At 48.7% G+C, this 27,231-nt stretch overlaps 1 protein-coding gene across 2 annotated transcripts in view; it reads left to right on the forward strand.

The window, feature by feature from the left end:
* Positions 1 to 4,890, forward strand: part of ANGPT4 (angiopoietin 4) — a 47,969-nt gene extending 43,079 nt beyond the window's left edge. Inside the window, exons 9-10 of one of the 2 annotated variants that reach the window (XM_065921763.1) lie at positions 2,651 to 2,781; positions 3,728 to 4,890. In XM_065921763.1, coding sequence (XP_065777835.1) covers positions 2,651 to 2,781; positions 3,728 to 3,888 — 292 coding nt within the window. In that variant the 3' untranslated portion in view covers positions 3,889 to 4,890. The remainder of the gene's footprint in view (positions 1 to 2,650; positions 2,782 to 3,727) is intronic. The other variant, XM_065921765.1, reaches the window with a different exon arrangement.
* Positions 4,891 to 27,231: the final 22,341 nt, after the last annotated feature.

Raw genomic sequence — 27,231 nt, forward strand, 5'->3', positions numbered from 1 at the left:
AGGATAGAGAGGACACCCCAGGCAGCAGGGATATTCTGGGGGAAAAAAAAGACAGAAGAGTTGCCATCTAGCTGGCCATGGAAACCTTAAACTTAAGCCATGCTCTTTCAAAGGCTGCTGGGATCCTAAAGAATAGGCCCTGCTCATTCAGGAACAGTTTGGAAGGTCCTGGAAAACACAGAGGGGCCTGGAAACTGCCAGAGAAGGGATAGGGGAAAGTGACAGAAACAGATGCTGGTCCCTGGGCCCCAACTGTCCAGATTCAGCTGCCTGGTAAGATGAGAAGGATCCTCTGAGGGAAGCCCGGAGGCAGGGAAGCCTGGTGGTCAGCAGCTGGGACGTGGGCAAGAGGGGCACCCTTATATGTCAGATACAGTGATGGGGACCCTCCGGAGCCCAGCTGGGGTGCATGCAGAAGCCTGCAGAGAAGTAGCCATGGAGCGGGGTGAGGGAGGCCCTGACAAGGCGCAGCACGCACTGAAGTAGGCACAGGCCTCCCCGAGGTGCCCACACACCCAGACCCGGCACAAGCGCAAGATACACACAGAGGTGCGTAGGGACACGCACAGACACACATGCTCGTACGGAGGGGCTCACCACACCCCTGGGGTACATACGTGGACCTTCAGAGCACAGAGACTCATACAGGTGCCATAGCCACCCAAACCAGCACAGGCAGGCAACCAGGCACCTGTGCAAACATGCCTCAGAGAAACCCTTGCAGATAAACACATGCACAACCCCAGCCACAGACAGATTTCAGAGCACGCACTCGGACCCACCATAGATAATGCTGCACAAACTCAAAACACAAGCACACATACACACGCAGGCCCAAAGACGCACATCCAAATGCTCACGACCTCAGACACACAGGCTCACACCCCTTCGGTATCTCGCTTGGGGATGTCCAAGGACTCATGTGTTTGTTTGCATTCCCCAGGCCTTCGCCATGAATATGTTCAAAATGTATCTGAAACATGGGTCAAGTGGGGTTTCCTGGCCCATGACTTGAGGGTCCCCTAGAGATTGCAGATCCCCCTGCTGGCTCCCAGAGGAGAGGGGAATGGAGGCTGAGGACTTGGGCCCAGTAAGGGGCTGATGCTGCTGAATGACCTCATGAGATCATTTGGCTTTGTCCAACACTGATTTCACGCAGCCCCAGACTAGACATGACCCCCAACCTCAGCCTGAGTCCCAGGCCTGGCCGTGAAGTGACATGTCTGAGCCCTTAAGAGGAGCCATCAGCAGTCACAAGAAGCTGGGACCATATGAGCAGGTGGGCCGGCCAGCCTGTTCACACCCCAGGGAGGCCCTGGCTAGCTGGGCCTCTTGGAAGGGGGTTTGCAACACCAATCATGCGAGCCCAGGGTGATATATTTAAGGGCATAGTTGAGGCTTCATGACTGCCTGCATTGAGTTGGCCCTGCCCTCTCCGCAGGCAGACTCCATGGGTGGGAGGTACCAGGACTGAGCTAGGCCACATGCCCAGGCACCACCTTCCCTCTGGATCCCTCTGTGGGCATCTTGCAGGCCCTACCCTGGGGAACTCCCCTGAGCTCCCCTGAACTGCCCTGGCTGGACCTGGTATCCATTTGCCTCCACCCGGAAGACTTTCTTGATTGCTCCCAAGTGGCTCCCGCCGCAGCTGTCAGTGGAGCCCCTCCCCCGCTACAAGCCCCCAGCACTGTCTTCAGTCAGGCTCAGTGGAAGCCTGTGCCAGCCGCGCGCCCCGGGCTGGAAACACATGGACAGGACAGGACGGATAACAACAAGCCCCGAACGTGCTGGGCACCTAGCGTGTGCCAGCACTGCTCCATGCTCGTCACATGCTGAGGTCACCTCCTCACAATGACGGTTAATATGCTATCATTACCGTTTTAAAAAAATGAAGAAGCTGAAGCTGAGAGGTGAAGAAATCTGCCCAAGAGCATGCAGCTGGTGAGCAGCAGAGCTGGGATTTGAATCCAGCCATTTTGTCCCCAAAGCTCATGGTTGTAATCACCACACAGGCCTCAAGGTGCCTGCCAGGGTCTTGTAGCCTGATAAATAGAAACCCTCCCCAGCTGGCTGCAAGGGTCGAAGTCACAGGTGTTGGGGTGCCTTGGGGCCTGATCCATGTGGGCTGGTGTGGTCAAGGAAGTCTTCCTGGAAGTGGGGGCTGGAGGATGAGTGTGAGGAGGTGTGACAGGGCTGGGGATGCAGGATGGTCAGCTGGGGAGGGAAGGCACACAGCTCCCAAGTCAGGCCACTTGGGGTAGGCTCCTTTGGCTCTCGGGAGCTCTGTTTCCTCTTCTGTAAAACAGGAGTTTTAGGGTATGGTGAGGATTAAGCAAGAGTGAGTTAAACAATGCCTGGCACATAGTCGATGTTCAATAAGTGTTAGCCATGGTCCTCATTAATACTATTATCATTATCATGATCACTCTCACAACTGTCCAAGACTCAGGTCCAGCTGAGAGGGTCCTGGCACACATGGGGACTCTGTCCCTGGAGGCAGCAGGCAGGGAGGGAAATCCAGGAGGGGAGATGGTCCCGCATCCCAGGATGGGGCTCCCTTCCCAGGACAACCAGAGGGGAGCCCCTTCCTCAACCAGCCCCAACCTGACTCTGGGCCTCTCTCCCATCACCACCTCCGGGTGGCCTCCAGGCTTTCTCTGAGTGGGTACACTGGCTCAGCAGGGCACCAGAGCAGCCTGATCCTCCAGAGCACCAGCTTCAGCACACTCGACGCAGACAACGACAACTGCCTCTGCAAGTGTGCCCAGTTGATGTCTGGAGGTGGGTGCAAGATGGGGTGAACCCATGCCTCCACAAAGGCTCACCTGGTCGAACACCCTCATCCCCTCCCCACTTGGGTCTTTGTGCAGCCAGGTGCCATCAAGAAGTGGGTACAGGTCAGGGTCTCACTCACTCGCGGGCTGGCCTGGCTGTACCTCATCCAAACTCCCCTGCTTCCACTGAGTCCTTAAGGTCCCCTCCAGGGTCTCACCGCCCCCTAAAGCGGGCACCTCCAGTTCTCCGCTGAGACCTCGGAGCAGCACTGATGGTGGGGACCAGGGTGCACCCTAGGGGGGTAGAGTGCCTAATCTGCTCCAACCCCAGATCTGAGACTCCCCCCCAACCCTCCTCCAGGCCAAGCAGGATCAGGAGGAGGGAGACCTGGGTGGGGGGCAGAGGGGCAGCTGCCCACCAACTCTGACTCAGGCAGTGTTTTTTGCAGGGAGCGATGTCAGAGACGGGAGATGGGATGTGAGAGATGGAATGAAAGGGACAGAGATCGGAGGGGACCTCCGGAGACACAGAGACAGGGACAGATGGAGGTGAGAGAGAAACCAAGACAGACAGACAGAGAGGTGGACACAGCGCTGCAAAGGGACAGGGGTAGGTACAGAGTGAAAGTTGGAGAGAGAAACAAAGACCACATTTCATCCACGAAAGACAGATGAAAACTGGGTGAGAGGCAGAGAGACCCAGAAAGGCAGGGTCACAGGGAGCAAAGATAGTCAGAGACATCAGAGAGACGGACCCAAGCTCCCAGCCTCTGGAGGCCCCAGGCTGAGGAGAGGGTCTGGGGATCTCCCGCCCATTCCCACCCAACCCACCCTCAGCAAGCTGGCTTCTCTCAGGGACCAGCAGCCCTGATTCATCTGGGGGGGGGGGGCTGCCCTCACCCTATTGACTGCGTCCCCACCTCCCTAAAGCCTCTTCCTCTCGCCTCCACCAGGGTGGTGGTTTGACGCCTGTGGCCTCTCAAACCTCAACGGCATCTACTACCCGGTCGGCCACCACCTGCGCAAGATGAACGGCATCCGCTGGCACTACTTCAAGGGTCCCAGCTACTCGCTGCGCGCCACTCGCATGATGGTGCGTCCATTGGGCGTCTAAGGGACAGCCACGCCTGGAGGCTGGTCCCACGGGAGGACCTGGCCTTGGTATCCCCTGGACAAGCTGGACTCGAACACAGGACACAATGCCAGGACCTTGTCCCGGACAGCCTGGGGGTCCCCTGAGCCAGCCCTCCTTGCCCCAGGAGTCCAGAAGAGTCACCTCCTGCCCTTTTCCCCTCGAGTTGTGAAATGGTGGACATTTGGCGGTTCCTGCCTCATCAGTGTCCCTTTTTCCTCTTCCCTCCTGCCTCCTGCAGGGCCCTCCTGCCTCCTGCAGGGCCCTCCTGCCTGCCTGAGGGTTGCAGTATTCTGAATGAGATACTGCATAGCAGAGAACAGATTTAACTGGGCTCTGCAAAGGAATATGCAGCTAGTGGTGGAATCTCAAGCAGGTGGGAAGGTATTTATAGGAGGAAACCACCCAGGAGGAGGCCCAGATTCTGTCCCCGGGTTGTTGGGTAGGCCATCTCTTGTTCTAAGCTTTCTCACGTCCTTGAACATCCTTAAACTTTCTGTTTGAGACAGAAGGAACTGTGACCCCCTATAACGGGAATCGCCATTTGCACCCACACTGTCCATCACTCCTAGGCCCCAGCATCTAAAGCTCAGACAAGGTTTCTCAGGAGCTCCAGGAGATCTAAGAGGTACTCCTTTACCCCTAGAATGTTCTAGAATATGTTCCAGCGAGAATAAAGGTACCTGTGGTCTAACGAGGGAGGGAAACCCCAGGTTAAATCAGTGTAGACAGGCATTTTTAGCTGCAGGCCTTGTCAGAGCCATCAATGTGGTCATGTGCTTTGTGACCGCCCATGAAAGGGCTAGAGTGGGCTGCTTTCCCCAAATTTACTAATTTGAAAATGGGACCTGATTATCCCAGAGCATCTCCTGGGGCTGTGGATGCCCTTAGAGAAAATTGGTTCTCCCAAGTCATGAGTTAAACCCCAGGCCCCATCCCCCCCCCGCCCCAGCTGTTTTCACCATTTTCAGCGATGAGGGCCACCATGACATTTTCAGACAGCCTCTAAAAACAACTGGAAGGAGGCTTTGGGTTAAAACAGACATGCTGTCACGGAAAAAGTCTAGAACTAAGTCTTTGGTCTTAGAACTAAGTGCGCCAAGGCTTCTCTGGCCCTAGGAAGCCAGTTTTCTGGCTGGGGCTGCCCTCCACCCTTCTTGTGTCCCCAGCTCATGCCAGCTCTCAAGTTTAGGGACTCTTGGGGACTGCCCACTCTGCCTTGAGCAGGACACCAATCGCTGGGTCCAGATCCTTCCTGCCTCCAAGCCAGAACTCCTAGTCTCCTCCTCTCTCATCCAAGAGCGACACTGCAGTTTTCCATGGAGACTGGGCTTTGCTGAGTCTGGGCTACCAGGGGCTCTTCATGAGCTTCTTTCAGAGGACAGGAGCAGAAAGGGGCCACGGCCACTCTGCCACCCACTCCCATTACTGTGTCACCCACCTCAATCCTGATGTGGCCACTGAAGACATGTCGTCCTCAGCCAACACCTGGGCCTAGCCAGGACCAACCTGCCCTCCCACCCGGACATCCCTCTATCTTCAGAAGGATTTTCTCCTGCATGATGCTGTGCGGTGGAAATAGGGCACCTTCGTCCCGCCTGGCTCTGCCCCAGCTCCCACCTCCACCAATCCCCTGAGACAATCCAGCACAGATTAGTGCTGATCTCCTTCAGGGAAACCAAAGGGTGTGGTTGCTAATGGTGACATTTCAGGCAGGAGGGAAAAGTACCTAGGGGCAGGTTGTAGTCCAGAAGGGTGACACCACCTTATCCAGCATTTGCTAAGTGAGCCTTTATTTAGCATTTACTGTACGCAGCGTGGTGCTCTGGGCAGGACTTTGGAGTCAGACAGAACTGCTCCGGTTCTTGATCTTGAAACCGGTGGTCCGGCCTCTCAAGGTCTCCATCATCTGGTCTGTGAGATGGAGATGGTGATACTCCCTCCTCACTGTGCCGGGGCAGGAGGAAATGAGACCATGTCTTTCAGCCTCTTAGCAGAGCCCAGCAGAAAGCAGGTGCCTAATAGATGTTAGTTCCCAAAGAAGTGAATGGGGTGGAGAAATCGGCCCTAGTAGTACATGCCACCCCTTCTCCTGGACCTAGGGATGGTAAGTGCTTTATTTTTGTAGCTACAGCAATTTTTTTTTTTTTTTTTTTTTTTTTTTTTTACTGCAAGTGTATAGGCACTGCTGGGAGCCCCAGGAACAGAGCTCCTCTGGGTGGGGTGAAGGCTCCAATCCCTACCTGCACTCCAGTTGTCTAAAAATGCCAAGAAGCCAATTGGGGTAACCCTCATATATCTATTCTTTAAAATGTTCATCCTTCCTTTTTAACTTTCCTTCCTTCTCTGTGCCAGGATTCTCAAGTGCAGGGGACAGAAAACTTATCCCGAGGAGTGGATTGACTCACATACAGGGAGTCTAGTGATAGATTCAGGTGTGGTTAGATCCAGGTGCTCAAATGATGTCGCTCCTCACCTCTCAGGCCTGTCATCCTTCCTGCTGACCTCATTCTCCATCAGGTTCTCTTCTGACAGATGGCTCCAGCAACCGTAGGCTTGTGTTCTGCCTGCTTAACATCCCTCAGCCAGAAAGCTCTCCTGTCCCAGTGATTCCAACAAGGGCAGGATTCTTTCCAGCCAGGATTCATCCTGTGACCATCCTTGCACTTACCACTGTGATTCTGGTTGACCGAACCTGGGTCACACGATCATGCCTGGAACCAGGGACTGAGGTCAGTCCCCTCCAGGGCATTAGATTGGCCTTGGAGAAAATGAGGAGCCGCTTCAGGAAGCAGGGATGCTGGGTAGTCAAGAACAGGGGTTCACTTTTTCTCCTTCCCTCTTGCAGATTCCCATAGCTCATCTCTATCCCTGCCCCTTCTCCCAGCCTCCGTGCCCCCAAGGCCTGTCCCTCGGGCTCCAGGTAATCCCCGGTTTGTCCCAGACTATCAAGGACACTGTTGTGTCCTGCCCAGAGGTGTCAGACCCTAGTCCACAGTCCCACCTCTGCCCCTGGAGCAGCGCCCCTGGCCCTCTGAACCTTTACTGTTCCCATCTGTGCTATAAGGACAGAGCACCTGTGGATGCCTAAAAGACAGCAACACTGACTCAGCACAGCTGCAGACATGAACAGCTAAAGGACTCTGGGTGCACAGGGTCCTGGGGCCTGGCTGACATGGCCTTGGCCTTGGCTGGGTCTCCTGAAGCCACTGCTTGCAGAAACTGCAAGGATACCTACATCTGCAGGTTCCTACGTAGAAGCCTTGTCACCTCTCTCTGCATCAGACCAGCATTCTGCCCATCGTAGTGATGAAGAATTTAGAGCTCAGAGAGGGAAAGAGTCATCCAAGCAGCTCAGCCAATACCACCTCCAGTGCACTTGCATCTTTCAGTTGCCTTCCTTGTCCAGAGCTCTCTGGAGGCATCTTGGCATCAACCACAAAAAGGCTGGAGTGGTGTCCTCTCCACCTATATCAAAGGCTGAATGAACCTTCTGGAAAATTTTCCAAGACTATTCTGTCTTTCCCACTGGCGTCTGGTAAATCCCCATGGAGCCAGGCAGGGAGAACACATTGTTCCCGAGATCTCTGCATGTTTCCAGCAAAGGCAGTTTCCACACTGGGGAAGAGAGTTCACTGTGCACAGCCTAGAGACAGCAACCACGGGTGGGGTACGAGGTGGCCCTGGGTGCAGTAGAGTGGCCAGCATCAGGATGGTTTGTTTCGGTAGAAAGGGATATTTGTCCCCTTTCTGCAGACTGTACCCACCACCACCACCACCACAGTGTCCATGTGGGCCTTCACCTCTCTCATGAAAGATGCTTTGGAAGCTAACAGTGTTGCCTTGGTGACAGCAGCATCAGCATCTTTTGATGAAGCAGCCCTTCAGAGAATGGAGTCTGATTCAGGCCACAGCCAGCATAAATGTGTTACTTCTTGTATTAGAGCAATGTGTAATGTATCCTATTGAGCTGCTGTTGGATGTGTCCAGAGGACAGGGAAGTCCAATGGCCTTTAGCATCCCACACTTTCCTACCCCTCCCCATTAGACCTCTCTGACCCTCACTTTCCTCATCTGTACAATGGGAAGATTGTGATCTAGTCACAGGGAAGTCGTGCAGGTTCAGGGCAGCAGTGAATGTCCAGGCTTGGCACAGTCACCCAGGTATTTTATTCGTTCATGCACATATTCACTCATTCATATAGCAAGGATGTACTGAGGACCTTGTCTGGGCCAAAGCCTGCCTCAGTGATCGGGGAGCAGCAAACAAGACAGACAGGCAGCCACAGTTCAGAAATCATAGTGCTTAAGAGACTAAAGGGAAAGACTCACCAAAATCAAAATGTTTTAATTTAAATTAACTGATTAGTTAATATACTAAAAATGAAGAAAATAAATAGGAGTTACAGGTAAAAGATTTCAGAGGGTCCAACTGGGCAGGATGATCAGGGAAAGACTCTGAAGAAAGTCACTTAAGTCAAGGACGAAAAGTGAGAAACAGGCTGTCAGGTGAGGAGCTATGGGAAGAGCTCTCCCACTGGAGGGAACAGCATGTGCCAAGGCCCTGGGGTGGTCGCAAGGAACTGTAAAGAAGTTGGTGCGGAGGAGTGATGCCACTGAGCCAATGCTGCCACTCCCCAGTGAGCTGGGGAGAGGGTGGGAGAGGTGCCCCCAGCGCCTTTACCAGAGATCAACTCCTTGCCCAGTGCCCACCAAGAACTGGATTTGGCATCACTCTGAATGGACCTGTGCAGCTGAGGCAAACCCCTGCCCCTCTCTGGACCTCAGTTTCCCGATCTGTAAAATGCAGGCTAGGGATCACCTCTTTTTGAAAGTCTTTCAGATCCTGGGTCAAGGGCCCTGGAGGGCCCTGTGTCCACTGCCCTGAGCCCTGAGCCACCAAGGGAGTCAGAAGGAGGAAGAGAAAAATAAAAGCCTTGCCCTTGGGCTAAATGAGAGTTATGGGGTTATTGGGGGGGGGGGGGCTGTGCAGAGATAAGGGGCTTAAACCACATGCCACCTCTGTTTTAGTTCTACACACATCATTTCTGAATCCTAGCAGGTTCTTTTGTTGCCCCCAATTTACAAAAGTGGAAATTGAGGCTCAGAGAAGTAAAGTGCCTTGCCTGAGGTCACACGGTGAGTTCTGGTTCGGGCTAAGTCGCTGTAGCAGAAAGACCCTAAAACTCAGTGAGTTAAATATTTCTCTTTTGTGCAAGTCTGGAGTTGAGTAGTCTGTGTCTTGTGCGTGGCTCTGCCATCCTCGACCACAGCTGCCTTCTCTGGGACCAGGGCAGCTGTACTCAAAGGTGACACTTCCCAGCTGGCAGGAAGAGAGGCAGGACATCCGGCACCGCTTCCCCTCCGGCACCTGCCCTCTCACCCCAGCCTCATGTTTTGCCTGGAAGATCCCAGCAGCCTCCTCATAGGGACCCGTCTCCAAGTGAGCTCCCTCCTGGCCTACAGTCATGTCACTTCCCCTGTCTAGAACCTTCAGAGGCTCCCAAATACCCTGAGTTCAGCCTACCCGCAGGACTTTATCACTCAGCTCAACCCTTTCCCAGCTCCACCCCTGCTCCAGGGGTTCTTTCACTGGAGCTCGGGTCCCAGATGGTCACCGGGTATCCTGGAAGAATTGTCCATTTCCACTTGACCTTTATGTCCCTATGGCATGGAAGTCAGGGCCCAACATGCAGTGACTGCTCTCTCTTTAATGGTTCAGCTCTCTGATTTCTACAGAGAGCTGGGTCCCCGTCCCACTTCTGCCCCTTTCAAGCATCATGCTGGAGCCTCCGAAATCCCCATGAAGTCTTAGTAAATTGCGGACCCCTATAACTGGGCCTGTACATAGTAAGTTCTCTGTGATGCTGTCTCCAATTATTTCTCTATGCCAGGCATACCATGGAGAATTTCCCTTAGAATATCTGGGGAAGCCCTGTAATGACCATGGAAGATAGGTAGTATTATCATCTTCCCCTTTTACAGATGGGGAAATTGAGGCCCAGAGAAGCCAAGACATTTGGCCAAAGTCACACAGTGAGGAGACAGTTTTGGACACACATGACCTGCTCCAGGGTGTGTTCACTCTGTGACCAAGGTTAAAGGAAAATAAATATATACATAAGCAATTTCTGAGTTCAAGCTAGCCAGTACTTGAAACACACAGGAAGACAAAGGCCCACTGACGCCGCTGGATCCCCCTGGGGTAGGGATGCGAGTTTCCTTCCTGCTTCTGACTTCCTGACTCCCTTGCCCTGGCTTCGGAACACCTGACCACAGCCCCGCCACCTCAGGCTCTTCTGCAAGTAGGACTTAGCTTTTTCCCTTGTCAATTTCCTTGGCCTTCTCCCCATCCCCTTGCCCCCTCCCCGATTTCCCCCTGCCCACCACATCCTGGGCAGGGGAGAGGCAGAGACAGGTCACACTTGCCAATTCTAATCTGGAGAGCAGGGGAGGGCTATGGGAGGCTGGGAAGCCCCCTGGATAGCTGAGGCCCTTCCTCTCTGTCTGAGAGAGGTGTCGGGACCACGGTCACCCAGGCCTGGCTGGTCACAAGTCACAGGGAACTGGATCCCTTCCCTCACTGGGCCTCATTCTCCTCGTCCATAGAATGAGAGTGAACAGCCCAACCCTGCTAGCTTCACAGAGTTGTTGTGAAACTCAAGTAAGATGGTTCCTTCCCTCAACAAATGCTTACTGAAATACCAGCTGTGTGCCAACAACTAGGCAATGCCAACACAGCCATGAACAAGACAGACACACCTGCTCCAAAGTGCCTATAGTCTAGGATGGGTGGGAGGACATAGAAACACAGTAACCAAACAGCAATGACTAAAACAGCAGTGACTGGGATAGGTGAACTACCCGGTGCTATTGGAGCAAGCGTGGCAACTTAGGGAAGGCATCCTTGAAGGACAGGCAGAAGTTAGGTGAGAGAGGAGAAAGAGGGTTCCAGGCAGAGGGAACAGCACGTGCAAAGGCCCAGGGGCTGGTTCAGGGGAAAGCTTCAGAATATTCAGGAAGGGAAGGAAGAGGCTGGAACTCTGGCAGAGGCAGAGGTAGGTAGAGCCTTGGATGCCCGACAGAGAAGACAGGAAGATGCAGTCTAAATCAAAGGAAGCCAGGGCTGTCAGGGAGCCCAGAGCCTCCAGCCTCTCCCATCTTCCAATGTGAGCAAGGAACCTTGACCAAGGTACTTCCCCTCTCAGAGCTTGGGTTTTCCCTCCCCATGAAAGAGCGATCACAGTACCTATTTCACCAAGACTTTTGAAGATGAGAGAAAATCTACAAAAGGGCTTCCCAGGTGGCGCTAGTGGTAAAGAACCCGCCTGCCAATGCAGGAGACATAAGAGACGTGGGTTCAATCCCTGGGTCGGGAAGATCCCCTGGAGGTGAGCATGGCAACCCACTCCAGTACACTTGCCTGGAGAATCCAATGGATAGAGGAGCCTGGAGGGCTACAGTCCATGGGGTGTCAAAGAGTCGGACACGAGGGAAGCAACTTAGCACACACGTACATAAAAGTCCTGTCCCAGGGCAAATGACTTCTCCACAGAGGATGGCCACTTTTGCTCTCAGTGCGGCTCATGGCATGTCTGGGTCTCCCCCTGTTTCTTGAACATCTGTCATTGTTAACACTAGGTAGCAGACAAGTGGGAATGAACCCCAAATGTTTTAGGGAAATGTTTGCATGTAGAAGAGCCAATCCACGCATTTGTTCTTTTTCCTGTCATTTGAGAAAGGACCCCAGGGTTCCACGGGAACCTAGTTTGAGAACAACAACCCAACAGACTAGCAGAAACATAGAGGAGGATCTAACAAAGCTGATGTCCGTGTAACAGCTTTTGATGTCTGTCATTAAAGCGAAAGAGCATAAAATATATTAGCCTCTAACTGGAAACACCAAAAGGAAACTGGATACCATGGAAGGGAGTGTCTGCTGGGAAGGGGGACTAGAGCAGCTTTTAGGGGGCCAGGAATGTTTGTTTCTTGACCTGGGTGAGGATTACACACATCTGTTTAGTTTCATCAAGAATTTGTCAAGCTGTACCTCTATTTGTGCATTTTTCTCTACGTATTTCTCGGTAGTTATGTTGGAGAGGGAAATTATACATGTACAAATATATTGTAAGCACAAAGAAAGTTGTTTAGAGAGGAATTTGGCAATAGCTAACAAAATTGTGTATGCATTTTACCCTTTGACACAGTAATCCTCTTTTCTAGGAATCTAAATATACACAAACTATGCACAAAGTTATTCATTGCAGCTTCATTTGTATTAACAAAAGGTTGGAATCAACCCGAATGAATAAACAAGGATACATTTCCTTCTGCATATCAAATGACCCCGATCTGGTGAAATACAACCACCATGGGTTTTATTTTGCTCATGGATTCTGTAGGGCAGGAACTCAGGCAGGGTATTGCAGGAATGACTTGTCTCTGTTCCATGAGGGGTGGGTGTCTGCTGCAAGACCCAGATGGATGGAGGTGTCTGGAAGTTAAGCTGGGGCAGGGGAGGGTTAGGAGAGGTGGGAATGCAATCATCTGGAGGCTTTGTTTCTGTCACCTGAGCTGAGACACCCCAAAGGCTAGGCTTGGGCAGGACTACTGACTGGAGAACCTACACATGCTCTTTCCATACTGCTTGGAGTTCCTCCCAACATGGCAACTGGGTTCTCAGAGGAAGAGTCCTGACGGCAAGCATTCCAAACAGGGCGAACAACATGATTTGCAGCACGCTAAGTCACTTCAGTCGTGTTTGACTCTTCGTAACCCCATGGACTGCAGCCCACCAGGATCCTCTGTCCATGGGATTCTCCAGGCAAGAATACTGAAGTGGATTACCATGCCCCCCTCCAGATGACTTGCAGGACTCAATGCAAAGTGAAAACGTGGGGTCCCTTGTTCAAAGACTAGAAAAAACGTGCCAGTAGGGGTACCAAAATATAAAACTTTTTCTTCTAGTCTCTCAACTTGTCATGATGTTTTTTATTTGCTACTAAATGTTGTTCCAAGTAAAGGAAAATTAAAATTTTGTATTATCAGCATAAATTTTACCATTCATCTTTACATTGTATAATGATGGTAAAGAATCCGTCAGCAATACAGGAGACCCAGGTCAATCCCTGGGTCAGGAAGATTCTCTGGAGAAGGGAATGGCTACCCACTCCAGTGTTCTTGCCTGGAGAATCCCATGGACAGACGAGCCGGGCGGGCTACAGTCCATGGGGTCATAAAGAATCGTACACAGCTGTGCGGCTCACTTTCACTTTTCACTTAACAGAAAACTCAACAAATTTTTAAAAGAAAGTGACTTGCATAGCAGTTAGCTTTTGCTGCATAATAAACTACCCCCACAAGCTAGTGGCTTAAACTGATCCCTGCTGTGCTCATGACCCAGTGGGTGGGCAGTGTGGCCCAGGCTCAGGGGGCAGAGCTCGCCTCTGGGTCTGTCATTCATCTGCAGTCAGCTGTGAATGAAAGCTTCCAGCATGTGGCTGTTACCTGGCTGTCAGCAAGGGTGGGGCAGGTGACTGGGCCACACCACTTCTCCTCCTCTGCAGGCTAGCTCCACTTTCTCACTTGGTGGTCTTAGGGTCCTGAATACAACAGCCCCAATGCACAAGCCCTTTTCACGCCTTGGTCTCTTCCCATTGGCCAAAGCAAGTCACAAAGCCCAGCCCAGACTCCAGGGATCCAGACAGAGGGCCAGGTCTTTCTTGATGCCAGAAGCTATAATAAAGTCACATTGTGAAGGCATGAGAATGGAGGAATGGGAGGAATTTGAAACCATGGTTGTGAAAAATCTATCTCAGTTTGTTTTACTCAGGTGAAGAAGTGAAGTGTGGGGAGCCAGCAGAGCAGCATCCCAAAGACAAAGATGGAACAATTTAAGCAAAAAAATAAAATAAAATTGTACTGAATTATACCCCCCAAAGAATAAAATAAATATCCATGAGCCCATATAGATATAAATAAATAAATAGAAGAGATAACACTCCTAAGAATTCCAAATATTTATGTAGGTACTCCACCCTTAAGGAGGGAAAGTAACTCCCGCTTCTTGAGTGTGGGTTGTGCACAGTGACATTAATCCAAAGAACACAGCATAGAAAGAGAGGGAAAAGGGTAACTTTGCACAGAACACTTGACAGTGATCAAAGTTCACCTCCACACCAAGAAGTAATATTGACACTGTCTACCCTTGACAGAAGTGAAGAGGCTGCCACTTCACCTCTGCGACCTCCCTCCCCAAACACATCACCTGGTCCAACTATAAGAAAATCATCAGACAAATCCCAATCAAGGGACATTTTACAAAATACCTGACCAGAACTCTTCAAAATTGTCAAGGTCATAAAAAAAAAAAGTCTGAGAAACTGTCACAGCCAAGAGGAAGCCTCAGGAGACATGATGATAAATGTAATCTTGGTGTCCTGGGTGGGAACCTGGAATATAAAAGGGACATTTGGGGAAAACTGAAGAAATCTGAATGGAGTGAACTTTTTAGTCAATAATAAGGGAACAACATTGGTTCATTAATGGTGAAAAATGTACCATACAAATATAAGATGTTAATAATAAGGGGAACTGGGTGTGGAGTATATAGGAGCTCTCTGTATTATCCTTGCAATAGATCTGTAAATCTAAAAGAATTATTTTTAAAAAGAAGTCTGAAAAGATCAACCCGAGCCAGAGCCGGTGCAGCCTCCACAGTGTTCATCAATGTCTCAGGTTCCTTCCAGCTTCATGTTGCTCATATTGTTCATGCTCATCCTTAGCACGTATGGTTTCATCCTCCAGGTCCTTTCTGACCCAAGATGGCTACTGGGGCTCCTGCCTTAATGCCTGATTTCCAAGTAGGAAGATGAAAAAGGACATTGGTTTCCTTCTCAGCTGCATCCGAGTCTTCTAAGGATATTTCTCATAAACCTCACATAACAACTTCCACTCATTGGGTACAGGTAGCTGTAAGAGAGGCCAGGTAGCATTTTGGCTGGGTACATTGCCACCAGAAATAAAATCAGGGTTTGGCCAACAAAGAAAAAGAAGAGAAGGGAATGGCATAGGAAACCAGCAGTCTATCAGGCACTATTATAGTCCCATTTTAGAGATGAGAACACTGAGGCTCAGAGAGGTTGAGTGACTTGCCCATAGTCTGAGGATAAAACAAGGAGGAAGATGGATTTGAACTCAGAAATCATGTCTCTTTAGCCCTAACCACTAAGTTATGCTGCCACAGCATCAATGTAACAACATTAATTTCATTGATATAGACAATACTGCTTTGCTAAACCTGAACTGTCACTAGCAGTGTGCATGTGGGACACTCCTCATGCTGCCATTTCTTTTGGGTGTGTCACACACTTCCACCCACCCCTGTGTGCTGCTGACTATTCTCCCACCACTTGGCTCTATTTTTCCCATGGCAAAACCTCCTTCCCACTCTCTACCTTTGCATCATGTGGCCTTTCGCTTAGCAGGAACTCATTATACATATCAAGGCTCTATGCCCTTTTCTCACCCCTCCAAGCAGGTGACAGTGGTAAAGTATTGTGGTCAAGATCACAGACTCTGAAGTCAGCCTGGGTTCAAATCTTGGCTGCACTCCGTCACTCGCTGTTGATCATGTTGCAATTTACTTAACTTCTCTTTGCCTCAACATCCTTTGTGAAATGGGGATGGTAATGGTACCTATTGTGTGGGTGAAATGAATACTATATGAAAAATACAAAGCACAGTGCCTGGCCCATGGTTAGTTCTCAATAAATGTTATTCTTTTTTTAAGGATATATTTCATGGGGACCATTTTTAAAGCCTTTATTGAATTTGCTACAGTACTGCTTCTGTTGTTTATGTTCTGATTTTTTGGCCAGGAGGCATGTGGGATCTTTGCTGCATGACCTGGGATTGAGCCAACACCCCCTTCCCAGTGGACTGACAGGGAAGTCCCAAATGTTATTCTTTTATGCCAGTGTGACCCCAGATCCAAATACAATCCCAAGTAGGTCTTATCTGTGGTTATGCAGATGGTTCAGAATATACTTGAGTTACTTTTCTAAGATTACCATCAGAATAAAAGCAAGCAACTTAACAAGTCTTATGGGGAGCTCATTAACCACTACCCTCAATGCATTCCCAAATACCAGCCTGGGAAATATTCACTTAGAACAAAAAGCCCAGACTTTTCAGATCTGGCTCAAACTGCAATGAACTTGGGGTGTGACCATCTTGGGGCTCTCCGGGGTTCATTTGCTCAATCTTTGAGGTGATGTTGATAATATTGCCAGGACAAATGTGACAACTGGTTGGGAAAGGAATTTGTGATCTCCGAAGTGCTTGGGGCCTGAGGGTCATCTAGGGAAAACCAGTCCCACCACTAATTAGAGACATACTCCCTGCTCCAGGGACTGTCTCATCTCCAGAGCTGGCATTTTTAGCAAACACAGGAGCTCTCCAGGGTCTGTCCTAAACGCTGTGTGGCTTTAAGTAAAGCCCTCCTCTTTCTGGGCTTCATTTTCCCCATCAGCTCATTGAGGTCCCCTCTCACCCCATCCCACTGGACCACACAGAGAGGCTGAGTGATTTGCCTTAGGTCACACAGCCAGTAAGTTTGTAGACAACCAGAATTTGAGTCCAGTGCTCTTTCTGCCTAGAAGCGTCCCCCAACTGCCTGCGTGGACCAGAGGGTCACTGCTCTATCCCACAGATGGTCCTTAATTCCTCACAATGTTCTGTCCTCCCAGTCACCATGTCAACCAAGGTGAAGTGGGTGACAAACACCAGAAAGTGACTAACCAAGAGTCTGGCAGTGGATTAATGGGAGGGCCCACCATTCAAGTTTCAAATTCCTGGGAGAGACTCTGGCTGGCCAGCCTGCCATCAGGTATCTGAAAACACCTGCGGATTAGCTGTGGTCAGAGGATGGACACCATAGAGATGCCCACCTACGTTTGTGTCTATGATACACATCCCTGCCTCCAGGTGTTGGCACAAGCTACTGGCATCCCTCTAGAGAGAAGCAGGAGGCGGTTCTCAGAACTGGGAACAGAAATAAATGCATAGTTTTGTTTCCCAAAGCCTACCTGTAGGGTTATCGTTTATAAGCACTGTGATCCTGGCTCTAGATCTCTAGATTGATGGAGGACCTAATGGCTGGGGGGAAGTTTGGATTTCCCAGAAATGCTTGTAGGCCCAACCCACAAACATTATCTCCAAGGAAACCAAACTTACCCACCCTGGGAGGCTCTGCCCTATTGCCCTTGTCGGCTGGCACTACCTAACTCACATGTTCGGAACTATGTTAATGATGACAGTAATAAAACTAGCTGACATTTTTTGAGACACTAGACTAGGTATCTGACCTGCATTTCTCATATAATGATAGGTATTGCTTTTTTTTAATTGGAGTATAGCTGATTTGCAACGTTGGGTCAGTGCTGTATAGCAAAGTGACCCAGTTATACACATACATCCATTCTTTTTTATACTCTTTTCCACTATGGTTTATCACAGGATACTGAATATAGTTCCCTGTGCTATACAGTAGGACCTAGCTGTTTACCCTGTCTAAATGCAATCATTTGCATCTACCAGCCCCAAACTCCCAGGCTATCCCTCTCTCTATCTGCCTTCCCCTTGGCAACCTCGTCTGTTCTCTACATCTGTGAGTCTGATTCTGTTTTGTAGATGGGTTCATTTGTGTCATATTTTAGACTTCACATATAAGTGGTGTATATGATATCTGTCCTCTTTTTCTGACTTACTTCACTTAGTATGATGATCTGTAGTTACATGTTGCTGCAAATGGCATGATTCCCTTCTTTTTTATGACTGAGTAGTATTCCATTGTAAATATGTACCACATCTTCTTTATCCATTCATATGTCGACGTATGTTTCCATGTCCTGGCTATTGTGAACAGTGCTGCTATGAACATAGGGGTGCACATATCTTTTTGAATTATAGTTTTCTTCCAGGTATATTCTTGGATCATATGGTATTTCTATTTTTAGTTTTATTAAGGAACCTCCACACTCTTTTTCATAGTGGCTGTACCAACTTAAATTCCTACCAACAGTGTAGGAGGGTTCAATTTTCTCCACATTTTCTCCAACATTTGTTATCTGTAGACTTTTTAATGATGGCCATTCTGAACGGTGAGAGGTGGTACCTCACTGTCATTTTGATTTGTATTTCTGTAATAATTAGTAATGTTGAGCATCTTCTCATGTGTCTACTTGCCATCTGTATGATTTTTTTGAAGAAATGTTTATTAAGGTCTTCTGCCCATTTTTCTTGGGTTGTTTTTTCTGTTGTGTTGGTTATATGAGCTGTTTGTATATTTTAGCGATTAAGCCCTTGTCTGATGCATCATTTGCAAATATTTTCTCCCATTCTGTAGGTGGCCTTTTCATATTTTTTAATAGCTTCTTTTGCTGTGCCAATGTTTATAAGTTTGATTAGGTCCTACCTGTTTATGGTCTTGGGAGACTGACCTAAGAAAACATTGGTAGGATCTAATGTCAGAGAAAGTTTTGCCTATATGATAGGCATTATTAATAGCCCATTTTACAAGTTAAGAAATGTAGGCTCAGAGAGACTAAATTACTTATCCAAGGTCGCAGCTGATAACAAGCAGAGCCATAATCTGAACCCTAAAATGGTCAACTGTTAGAGCTAAAAGGACCCCCAAAGCATATCTAAAGCATGAGATCAATTAGAAATGGGGAAACTGAGGCCCACATGAAGGAAAAGGTTGGGGATGTGCATTTGTATATTTCAGAACTCCCAACAATAGTTCCATGTACCTGAGCTCACTGGCCACCTGGAGAACAGCAATCCTGCTCCCATTTCACAGATTGGACCCTGCAGCTCAGCAAAGGGTTGTCCCTTGGCCAGAGTCCTACAGCCAGTAAGCAGTAGAGCCAGGATTCTAGGCACTGTCCCTCCCTGCCGGGCTCTCAGATTCAGGTGTGGCTGCTCTGCCCTTGGGCCCTGCTCTGTTGTGGGGAGGAGATGCTACCTCCCTCCTGGTCACTGGGCCTGGCCTAGTTGGGAAACTGCCCAAGTTTGCTGGCCCAGGAGCTGAGGGTATTCAGTGGATACCCAGAAGCTGGCTGTCTAGGGGACCAGTGCCAAGACGAAAGAGGGGTTGGCAGAGGAGCTGGTACTTCCTAGGAGATGAGGGGCTGGGCCTGGCAGGGCGCCCAGCTTCTGCCTGATGCTGTCTACCTGTTGGGACCAGGGTTCAAGGCCTGTCTTCTCTCTGGACCCCAGTTTCTCCAGCTATAGACGAGGAGGTTAGACTCAATAGTTGCCAAGGAACTCTTTAGTTCTGACGCTGTAGGATTCTAGGATGTCTGTATCAGTCACCTATTGCTGAGTAAAACATTATCACAAACTTAGTGACTGAAAACCACCATCTGAGTTACTATGGATCAGGCTCTGGGTGCGGCACAGCTGGGTTGTCTGTTCAGGGTCTCACCAGGCTGAATCAAGCTCTTAGCTGGGCTGTGTTCCTTTGGGGAGGTTCAGGGTCTTCTTCCAAGCTCATTCAGGTGATCTGCAGAATCCAATTTCTTGGGGTTGCCAACCTGAGGTACATGTTACCTTTGCTGGCTGTTGACTGGGAGTCACTCTAAGGTCCTAGAGGCCACCTCAGGTCCCGGCCATCCTTCATACCTCTTTCCCTCACCTCCCATGTCCAGTGCTTCCCCTCTGGCTCCACCTTCAGAGTAGACCCAGAATCTGACACTCCTCACCCTCCACCACCTCAACCCCAGTCAGCTAGCTCCTGCATCTCCCACCAGGACCATTGCAGCAGCTGCCTCGCTGGCCTCCCTGCTCTCTGCCCAACAGCCCATTCTCCATTTAGCAATCCAGGGGGCGGTTGTTAAAATACAAGCTCAATCCTGTCCCAGCTCTAGTTCAGAACCCTCCTGCGGCTTCTCAAAGTAAAAGCCAATGCCCTCTCCATGACCTCAGGACAGCATCCAGCCCTGTCACACACTGACCTCACCTCCTAGGCAGGCCTCTCCTGCGCACTCACTCTAATCCTGCCACATTGGCCTCCGTGCTGTTCTGCTGACACCCGATCCCTCAATTCCCTCTGCCTAGGACACTCTTCCCCACAGACACTCCCCTTGCCTCTGTCTGGCCTCTGCTGAAATGTCACCTGGTAGGTGAAGCCTGCTCTCACCACCCTATTTAGGAGCACAGTCCTCCCTTCTAATAAAATTACACATATACTTCCTACTAGGCCCAGCAACTCCACTCCCAGGTATTTACCCAAGAGAAATGAAAATATATATGCACACAGAGTTGTACATGAATGTCCATAGCGGATTTATCTGTAATAGCCAAAAAGTGGAAACCACCACCCAGATGACCATCAACAGGTTGGATAAATAAACAACACGGAGAGCCATACCATGGGATGCAATTGAAAGGAACCAACACGCTGAACAGTATGCATGAATCACGAATGTATTATGCTGAGTGAAAGAAGCCAGATTTCACTTGTAGGAACTCCAGAAAAGACAAATTCAATCCACAGTGGAGAGAGATTGATCAGCAGCTCTCTAGATGGGTTGTGGGGTGGGAGCAAGAAATTAACTACAAAGGTACACGTGGGAACTTTACAGGATGCATGGAAATGTCCATACCTTGTCTGGAGTGGTGGGTACGCGGATGTATACAACTTCAACTCACTGAACCATACACCTGAAATGGGTTGATTTTATTGTATATCACTTCTACATCCCTGGAGAAGGAAATAGCAACCCACTCCAGTATTCTCACCTGAGAATTCCATGGACAGAGGAGCCTGGTGGGCTATAGTCCATGGGGTCACAAAGAGTCAGACATGACTAAGCAACTAACACAATTCTATATCAGTAAAAATGGAAAAGCCCGAGAGCCCCACTCCCTTCACCTGCCTCTTCTTCCTCCACAGAACTTTCACTCCTTGGTAGGTATTACCTGTCCTCACACCAGAGGGCATGAGGTTTTTACTTGGTTTGTTCCATAGTGGCTCAGTGGTAAAGAATCCGCCTGCCAATGCAGGAGATGCAGGTGTGATCTCTGGATAGGGAAACAGCAACCCACTCCAGTATTCTCGCCTGGAAAATCCCATGGACAGAGAAGCCTGGCGAGCTACAGTCCATGGGATCACAAGAGAGTTGGGCATGACTAAGCACACATGCACACTGCTGTTTCTTTAGTGCCCAGGAGAGGATTTGGTGCATGTTGTTGTTGCTGTTGTTTAGCCACTAAAAGTCATACCCAACTCTTGGCCAACCCCAAACCCACCAGGCTCCTCTGTCCATGGGATTCTCCAGGCAAGAATACTGGAGTGGGTTGCCATTTCCTTCTCCAATTTGGCACATAGTAGGTGCTTAATGAATATTGGATGTATGGATGAATTCAGTCCCTAAAGGCTCAGAGCTATGGAGATGGTTGTTTTGGTGTCCACACACCCACCTAGAGGCTGCAAGACAAGCCCCAGACCAGCCAGGCCTGTGGGACTGTGGGAAGAGTTATCATTCCACTGGGGGCTGCGTCATCACTCAGGAACTTGGATGATGCCATTAACAGGGATGTGTCATGCCCACCACCAGGCGGTCCTACCCAGAACCTGATGCCTATTGGTTGGGGTTACCTGTGGGTGCTGTGTCTGTGGAAACCAAAATATTACCGTAGAGGGTGGAACCACAAAACCAAGCTGGGCAGAGCCAGAATTTGGCCTCTGGTTGCCTGCCCCAGGGGAGGTGGGGAGCCAACTAGGCCTGCAAACCTGATGTCTGTCTGTCTGTCTCTTTCAGGTTTCTTGCCATCTACTATGTGTCACTTTATTTTAAATTTATTTTTGTTTTTTTCTGCATAGATAATACATTCACAAGGTTCAACATTCAAACAGTACAAAGAGGAGGAAGTGAGTTTCCCCCCACCGCTGGCTCCAGCCAGCCAGTATCCACAGGCCACCAGGGTGTCAGGTTCCCTGTGGAGCTCTCCAGGGAGACTGAAGGCCGGTACAAGAGGGCTTGGGAGCATGGTCTCACACCTTGCTCGACTCACAGAACCAGGTGCCCTGCCAGTCCATGCCAGTGTCTGCAGGCTATTTTTCCAGTGCCATTGGTTGGGGTTACCTGTGTTGCACACACTATGTGTGTACTGCTGAGTTAACCACTTCTCATTAATGGACATTTTCAATTGTTTGCTATTACAAACCATGGCATGATAAATACCTATAGCTTTTGTACGGGGTGTTTTTACATTTAAGTAATACTTTTATGTTTAAGGTATTTTTACAGTAAGCCCACCTGATGCAACTCCTTGAAAACCTGATGCTGGGAAGGATTGAAGGCAGGAAGAGGAGGGGACAGCAAAGGATGAGATAGTTGGATCCATCAGCAACTCAATGGACATGAATTTGAGCAAACTCCAGGAGATGGCAAAGGACAGGGAAGCCTGGGGTGCTGCAGTCCATGGGGTTGTAAGGAGTCAGACACTACTAAGCAACTGAACAACAACAACAACATTAAGTTCACATTTAAACAGCAAGAGAATAACATACTAAACATTTTTGAGGTCTCATTTTTCATGAGAACCCAGACACTTTGGGCCTCCAGAACTCCCTTTCTCAGGGAGGAGGCAAGGCTGGGCTAGACCTGTGTCTCACCAGTAACTGCACTAGGTCCTGGCTATGTAAGCTCCAGTGAGACAGCTGTCCTCTCTGAGGCTTTATGTTCCCCCTGGTAATGCAGCTACCCTGCAGAGTGAAATTAGACACAGACCAAGGAAGAGGTTTGCAAGCTGCAGAGGCTGCAGGCATGTAGGGTATTAAGAGATTTACCTTGCCAATGGACACTCATAAAGGAGAGGGGAGTAGGGAGGGAAGTGGGGGGCATCCAACCAGCCTAGTTTGCCCTTAAGAACCTCCCAGGGCTGCCTGACCCAGCTGTCAGGAGGCCTGATTCCAGCCCAACGCCAGGCTGGCAGGCTCCAGACAGAGCCCCCTGGCTCCAGCTGAATGCCACAGTGAGGGTAGGGGGCCAACCCTGGGGGCTGGGCTAGGCTATTTTCATCCCCAGGAAGGCCAGTGAGAGGGCCTCAGCTCCCTTCCTCCCCAACAGGCCCTAACCCTCCAGAGCCTGGTGTCTTCCTTTCCAAACCCAGAACCAACCTAGAGGCCACAGATACCTCACAGCATAGCTAGGGAAACCAGGAACCAAAAGGTGAATGGTTTGTCTAGCTCACCCAGCTGGGGGCTTAAAGCCAGACCTCCTACCTAATATTCAGGAGTCAGTTCTTTCCAGCAGGCTTTTCACTCACTCGTTTTCACTCATTCCCTCATCCAACAAATGGTTATGCGATACCGCCTGTTCCCCAGGGGATGCGGACTGGGCCTAGACAAAGCAAACCCCCCTGCCCCATGGAACTGCATTCTAGTGAGAGACACACACAAGAAACATAATGTGGCCTTTGTTTACTGTAAGTGGTGATGGGAGGTGGGCGGCAGGAGTATTTTTCTAGCAAGAAAAATAAACCAGGGTAGAGAACTAATGGTTATTGGAGGCTGATGGTTTAGCAGGGAAGACAGTGAGTGGGTGGGTCAGAGAAGGCCTCTCTGAGAAGGTGCCATGTGGCACAGACCTGAATGAAGAGAGGGAGTGAGTCACATGACTATCTGGGGTAGGATAGATACTGGCAGTGAAAATAGCAAGTACAAAGGCCCTGAGGTAGAAATGTGTCTAGTGTGTTTCTGGAATATCAAGGAAGCAGCAGGCTGTGTCAGAATAGATAAGGGGGAGGAGGAGGAGGAGCAGGGATCCTGGTCATGAGGGCTTGTAGAATACTGTTAGACCTTTGGTGTTTTTTGTTGTTGTTGTCGTTGTTTTTCTTTTTCAGGATGCCTGGCAAGATAGACCCTCACATTGTTCAAAGGCTCTGATAGCCTCACACAGTCAGGCCCTTATGTTTCAGGTTCAGCCTCATCAACCTTCTTTGTTCCAAAAATCTACTCCTCCCACCACAGGACGTTTGCACAGGCTGGTCCTTCAGTCTGGAATCCTTTTCCACTCCTAGGCCCACCTCTCCTGGTTAACTTCTACTTATCCTTCACATCTTAACTCAGATATCTCAGGCTTCCCAGACCTCCTTGGTCAGGTCAAGAACCTCTCCTTCGTTTAGGATCTAATCTTAGATATCATAAAATTACTGAGATGATCAAATAGTATCTAGACGAAGTCTCCCAAGGGAGATATTTGGTTCATTTTGTTTGCTACAATCTCTCCAGGGTGTGCCTAGGACTTGGTATGCAGTAGACTCAAATAAATATATATTGTATGAATGAAACATGAATGGAACAAGTACTTAAAAAGACCATAGCATGTCATTCAGTTTTATCCAATTTACAGAGCTCAGAGAGGTGAGGCAACTTGACTAAGATCAGACAACAGGTGGTAGCACCAAAAAATCCAAGTTTTTCTGATTTCAAAGCTGGGAAATTTCCCCCAATACTTCACCTACCACACACACACGTGTGTGTGTATGTACATTAGTTGCTCAGTCATATCCGACTCTTTGCGAACCCATGGACTATAGTCTGCTGGGCTCCTCTGTCCATTGACTTCTCCAGGAAAGAATACTGGAGTGGGTTGCCCTTCCCTTCCCCAGGGGGTCTTCCCAACACAATGATTGAACCCAGGTCTCCTGCATTACAGGCAGATTCTTTACTGTCTGAGCCACCAGGAAGCCCATCCAGCACACGTAGGCTGTAATAAACTGAAAACTGACTGCAAAAATTCCTCCACGCCTGTACTCTTACCCTTTGCAATATGACTAAGAGATGGAGTCTATTTCTCTACCACTTAAATCTGACTTGACTGCGTCAACTTGGTCAATGCAACATTAGTAATCATGACCCAATAAGAGGCTTTAAAGAACACTTGTGCAATGGAGCTGAACACAAAACCTTAAGATCACCATGTGAATAAGCCCACGCTAGCCTCATGGAGGTGAACTGAAGCACCCTAGTAAACAGCTTGCCAACTGCCAGATATGTGAGCAAGGCCCTCCAAGACCACCCAGCCCCAGCTGACTGCAGCTATGTGAGTGAGCCTAAGTAAGATCAGAACTGCCCAGCTGAGCCCAAACCAGATTTCCAATTCATAGAATCATGAACTAATAATTTGTTGTTTAGGGTCTAGGATGTCCTGTTACGCAGGAAGGGCTTACTGATACATACACCTAGTGAACACACACTGTCAATGTCTATACACACAAGTACATGCACATAAATGCACACAGATGAACTTTCATAGCAAGTGTGCTGGCACCCACATAAGCACTCACATGCCCCTACAGGTCTCACACACACACACACACACACACACACAGAGCCATCACCTAACCCCACACACAATCTCTTGGCTGCCATGTAATGTAATGCATAGTGTAAATGCCAATCTGGGAACAGATGGGTCGACACTGCCCAAACTCTATGTTGCTGGCACTGCCCAGTAGAGTTCCAAGGTGAATAGAAACAGACTTTGGTTGAATGGATAAATGAATAAAGCCAAGGGCACAGGACAAGCCAGAGGCTGGCAGCAGTGTGCAGACATGCTGTAGGGGTTCCTGTGGATAAATGCAGAGGCCTTTTATTCCTCTTAGAGACCCACGTGAGCAGGGACAGAGAGTGGATGCTCACAAGTGCTTATCTTACAAATTGTATTTGTACTTAAAATTGCATTTAAAAAAAATTGGTTCCATTGTTGTTTTTAAAGGTGTGTGAGGATTGTTATAAAGCTCTTGAAGGGTTTCAGGAAGAAAATTGGAACCAAGAAATTATCCTCTATGTGTAACTATGGGGAAATTGAAGATGTCCGAGAATCAAATATGAGTAAGGAGGAAACTAAGTGAATGGAAAACAAAGCAGGTAATAACTCCAGGAAGACCAGAGTTTCACAAAAAAAGGAAATCTAACTGTAATATGCAACTTGGCAAGGAAATATTTATATGGTCACAATATAACAATATTAATTAACCATTTAATGAAAAATTGTGACAAATGTTGATTTTGAAAGAAAAGTGGGTGAGAAAAGTTGTCTTCCTTGATAATAATAACTACAAAAAGAAACAGTTTTGACCACTTACTGGGTGATGTGCCTTATTCTAGGCACTTCACATGCTGAATCCTCATAATAGTCCAATATCTTCAATATTCTTATTACTCATTTTACAAATGAGGAAACTGAGGTACAAGTCTAAGTTAAGGTAGCTAAGTCTAAGTTAAGAGGACTTGCCAGGTCATCTGACCAGTAAAGGAAAGAGCTAGAATTCAAACACGAACAGGTTGCAGAAGCCACACTCTGGGAACATCAAACCTGAAAGTCAACATTTGCCTAAAATTAATCAAGAAAATGGCAGGAAAAGAAAGCTACTTAGAAATATGGAGGAAAATGTCAGAAGAAATAGTTTAAAAAGTTGAATGTGTTTACATTGGGGAGCAGGGCTGGGAGTGGGAAGGGAAGGGCAAGGGAATGTTGTTTTCAGTAATATTTAATTTAAATAGATACATAGATACATCCATGAGGTGGGGACAAGAACTGACTGGGAAGGAATATGAGGGAATTGTTCATGGCTCTGTGTTCTGACTGGGGTTTGGGGTACATTATGTACTTGGCTAAATTCGGCAAATGGTACTTATAAGATCTACGCATTTCACTGTATATAAATTTTACCTCCCACTCCCAAGGTAACCATAAACAGATATTTAATATGAAACTCTAGCTGATGATATACATGTTGAAGTGTCTTTGAGGAGAAGGGTACTGATGCTTCAGTTTACTTTGAAAAGTTTCAAAAAAAACCAATTGTCTTCCTGGATGGATAGAAGAATGGATAGATGTCTGATATAGCAAATATAGCAAAATATTAACAACTATGCATCTAGTAGGTGATATATGTATTCACTGAATAATTCTATCAACTTTTAAGTTTGAACATTTTAATAAAATTTGGGGGGAAATATATAAATGTATCATCTGAAAAATAATATTAAATTTTTTAAAAACCTAGATGGGGCTTCTGTCTTGGGCCAGGATGGATCTGCAGACTCCCCTGGACACCAGGTGTCAGGCAGGACTGGGGGGTCTCCTCCCCCTGAACCCCTTCAGCAACTCATTAGCAAAGGCAGAACCATTTCATCAGGGCAGGGACAATACCCTCTCACTATATCCCTTCCTCTGTTAAGATAAACTGAGGTCCTGCAGGTGGGGACAGGTACTTTCCCAGAGGGCCCATCACACCTTCATGACA

This window comes from Muntiacus reevesi, chromosome 2 (genome assembly GCF_963930625.1).
Source record: "Muntiacus reevesi chromosome 2, mMunRee1.1, whole genome shotgun sequence".
NCBI lineage: Eukaryota > Metazoa > Chordata > Mammalia > Artiodactyla > Cervidae > Muntiacus > Muntiacus reevesi.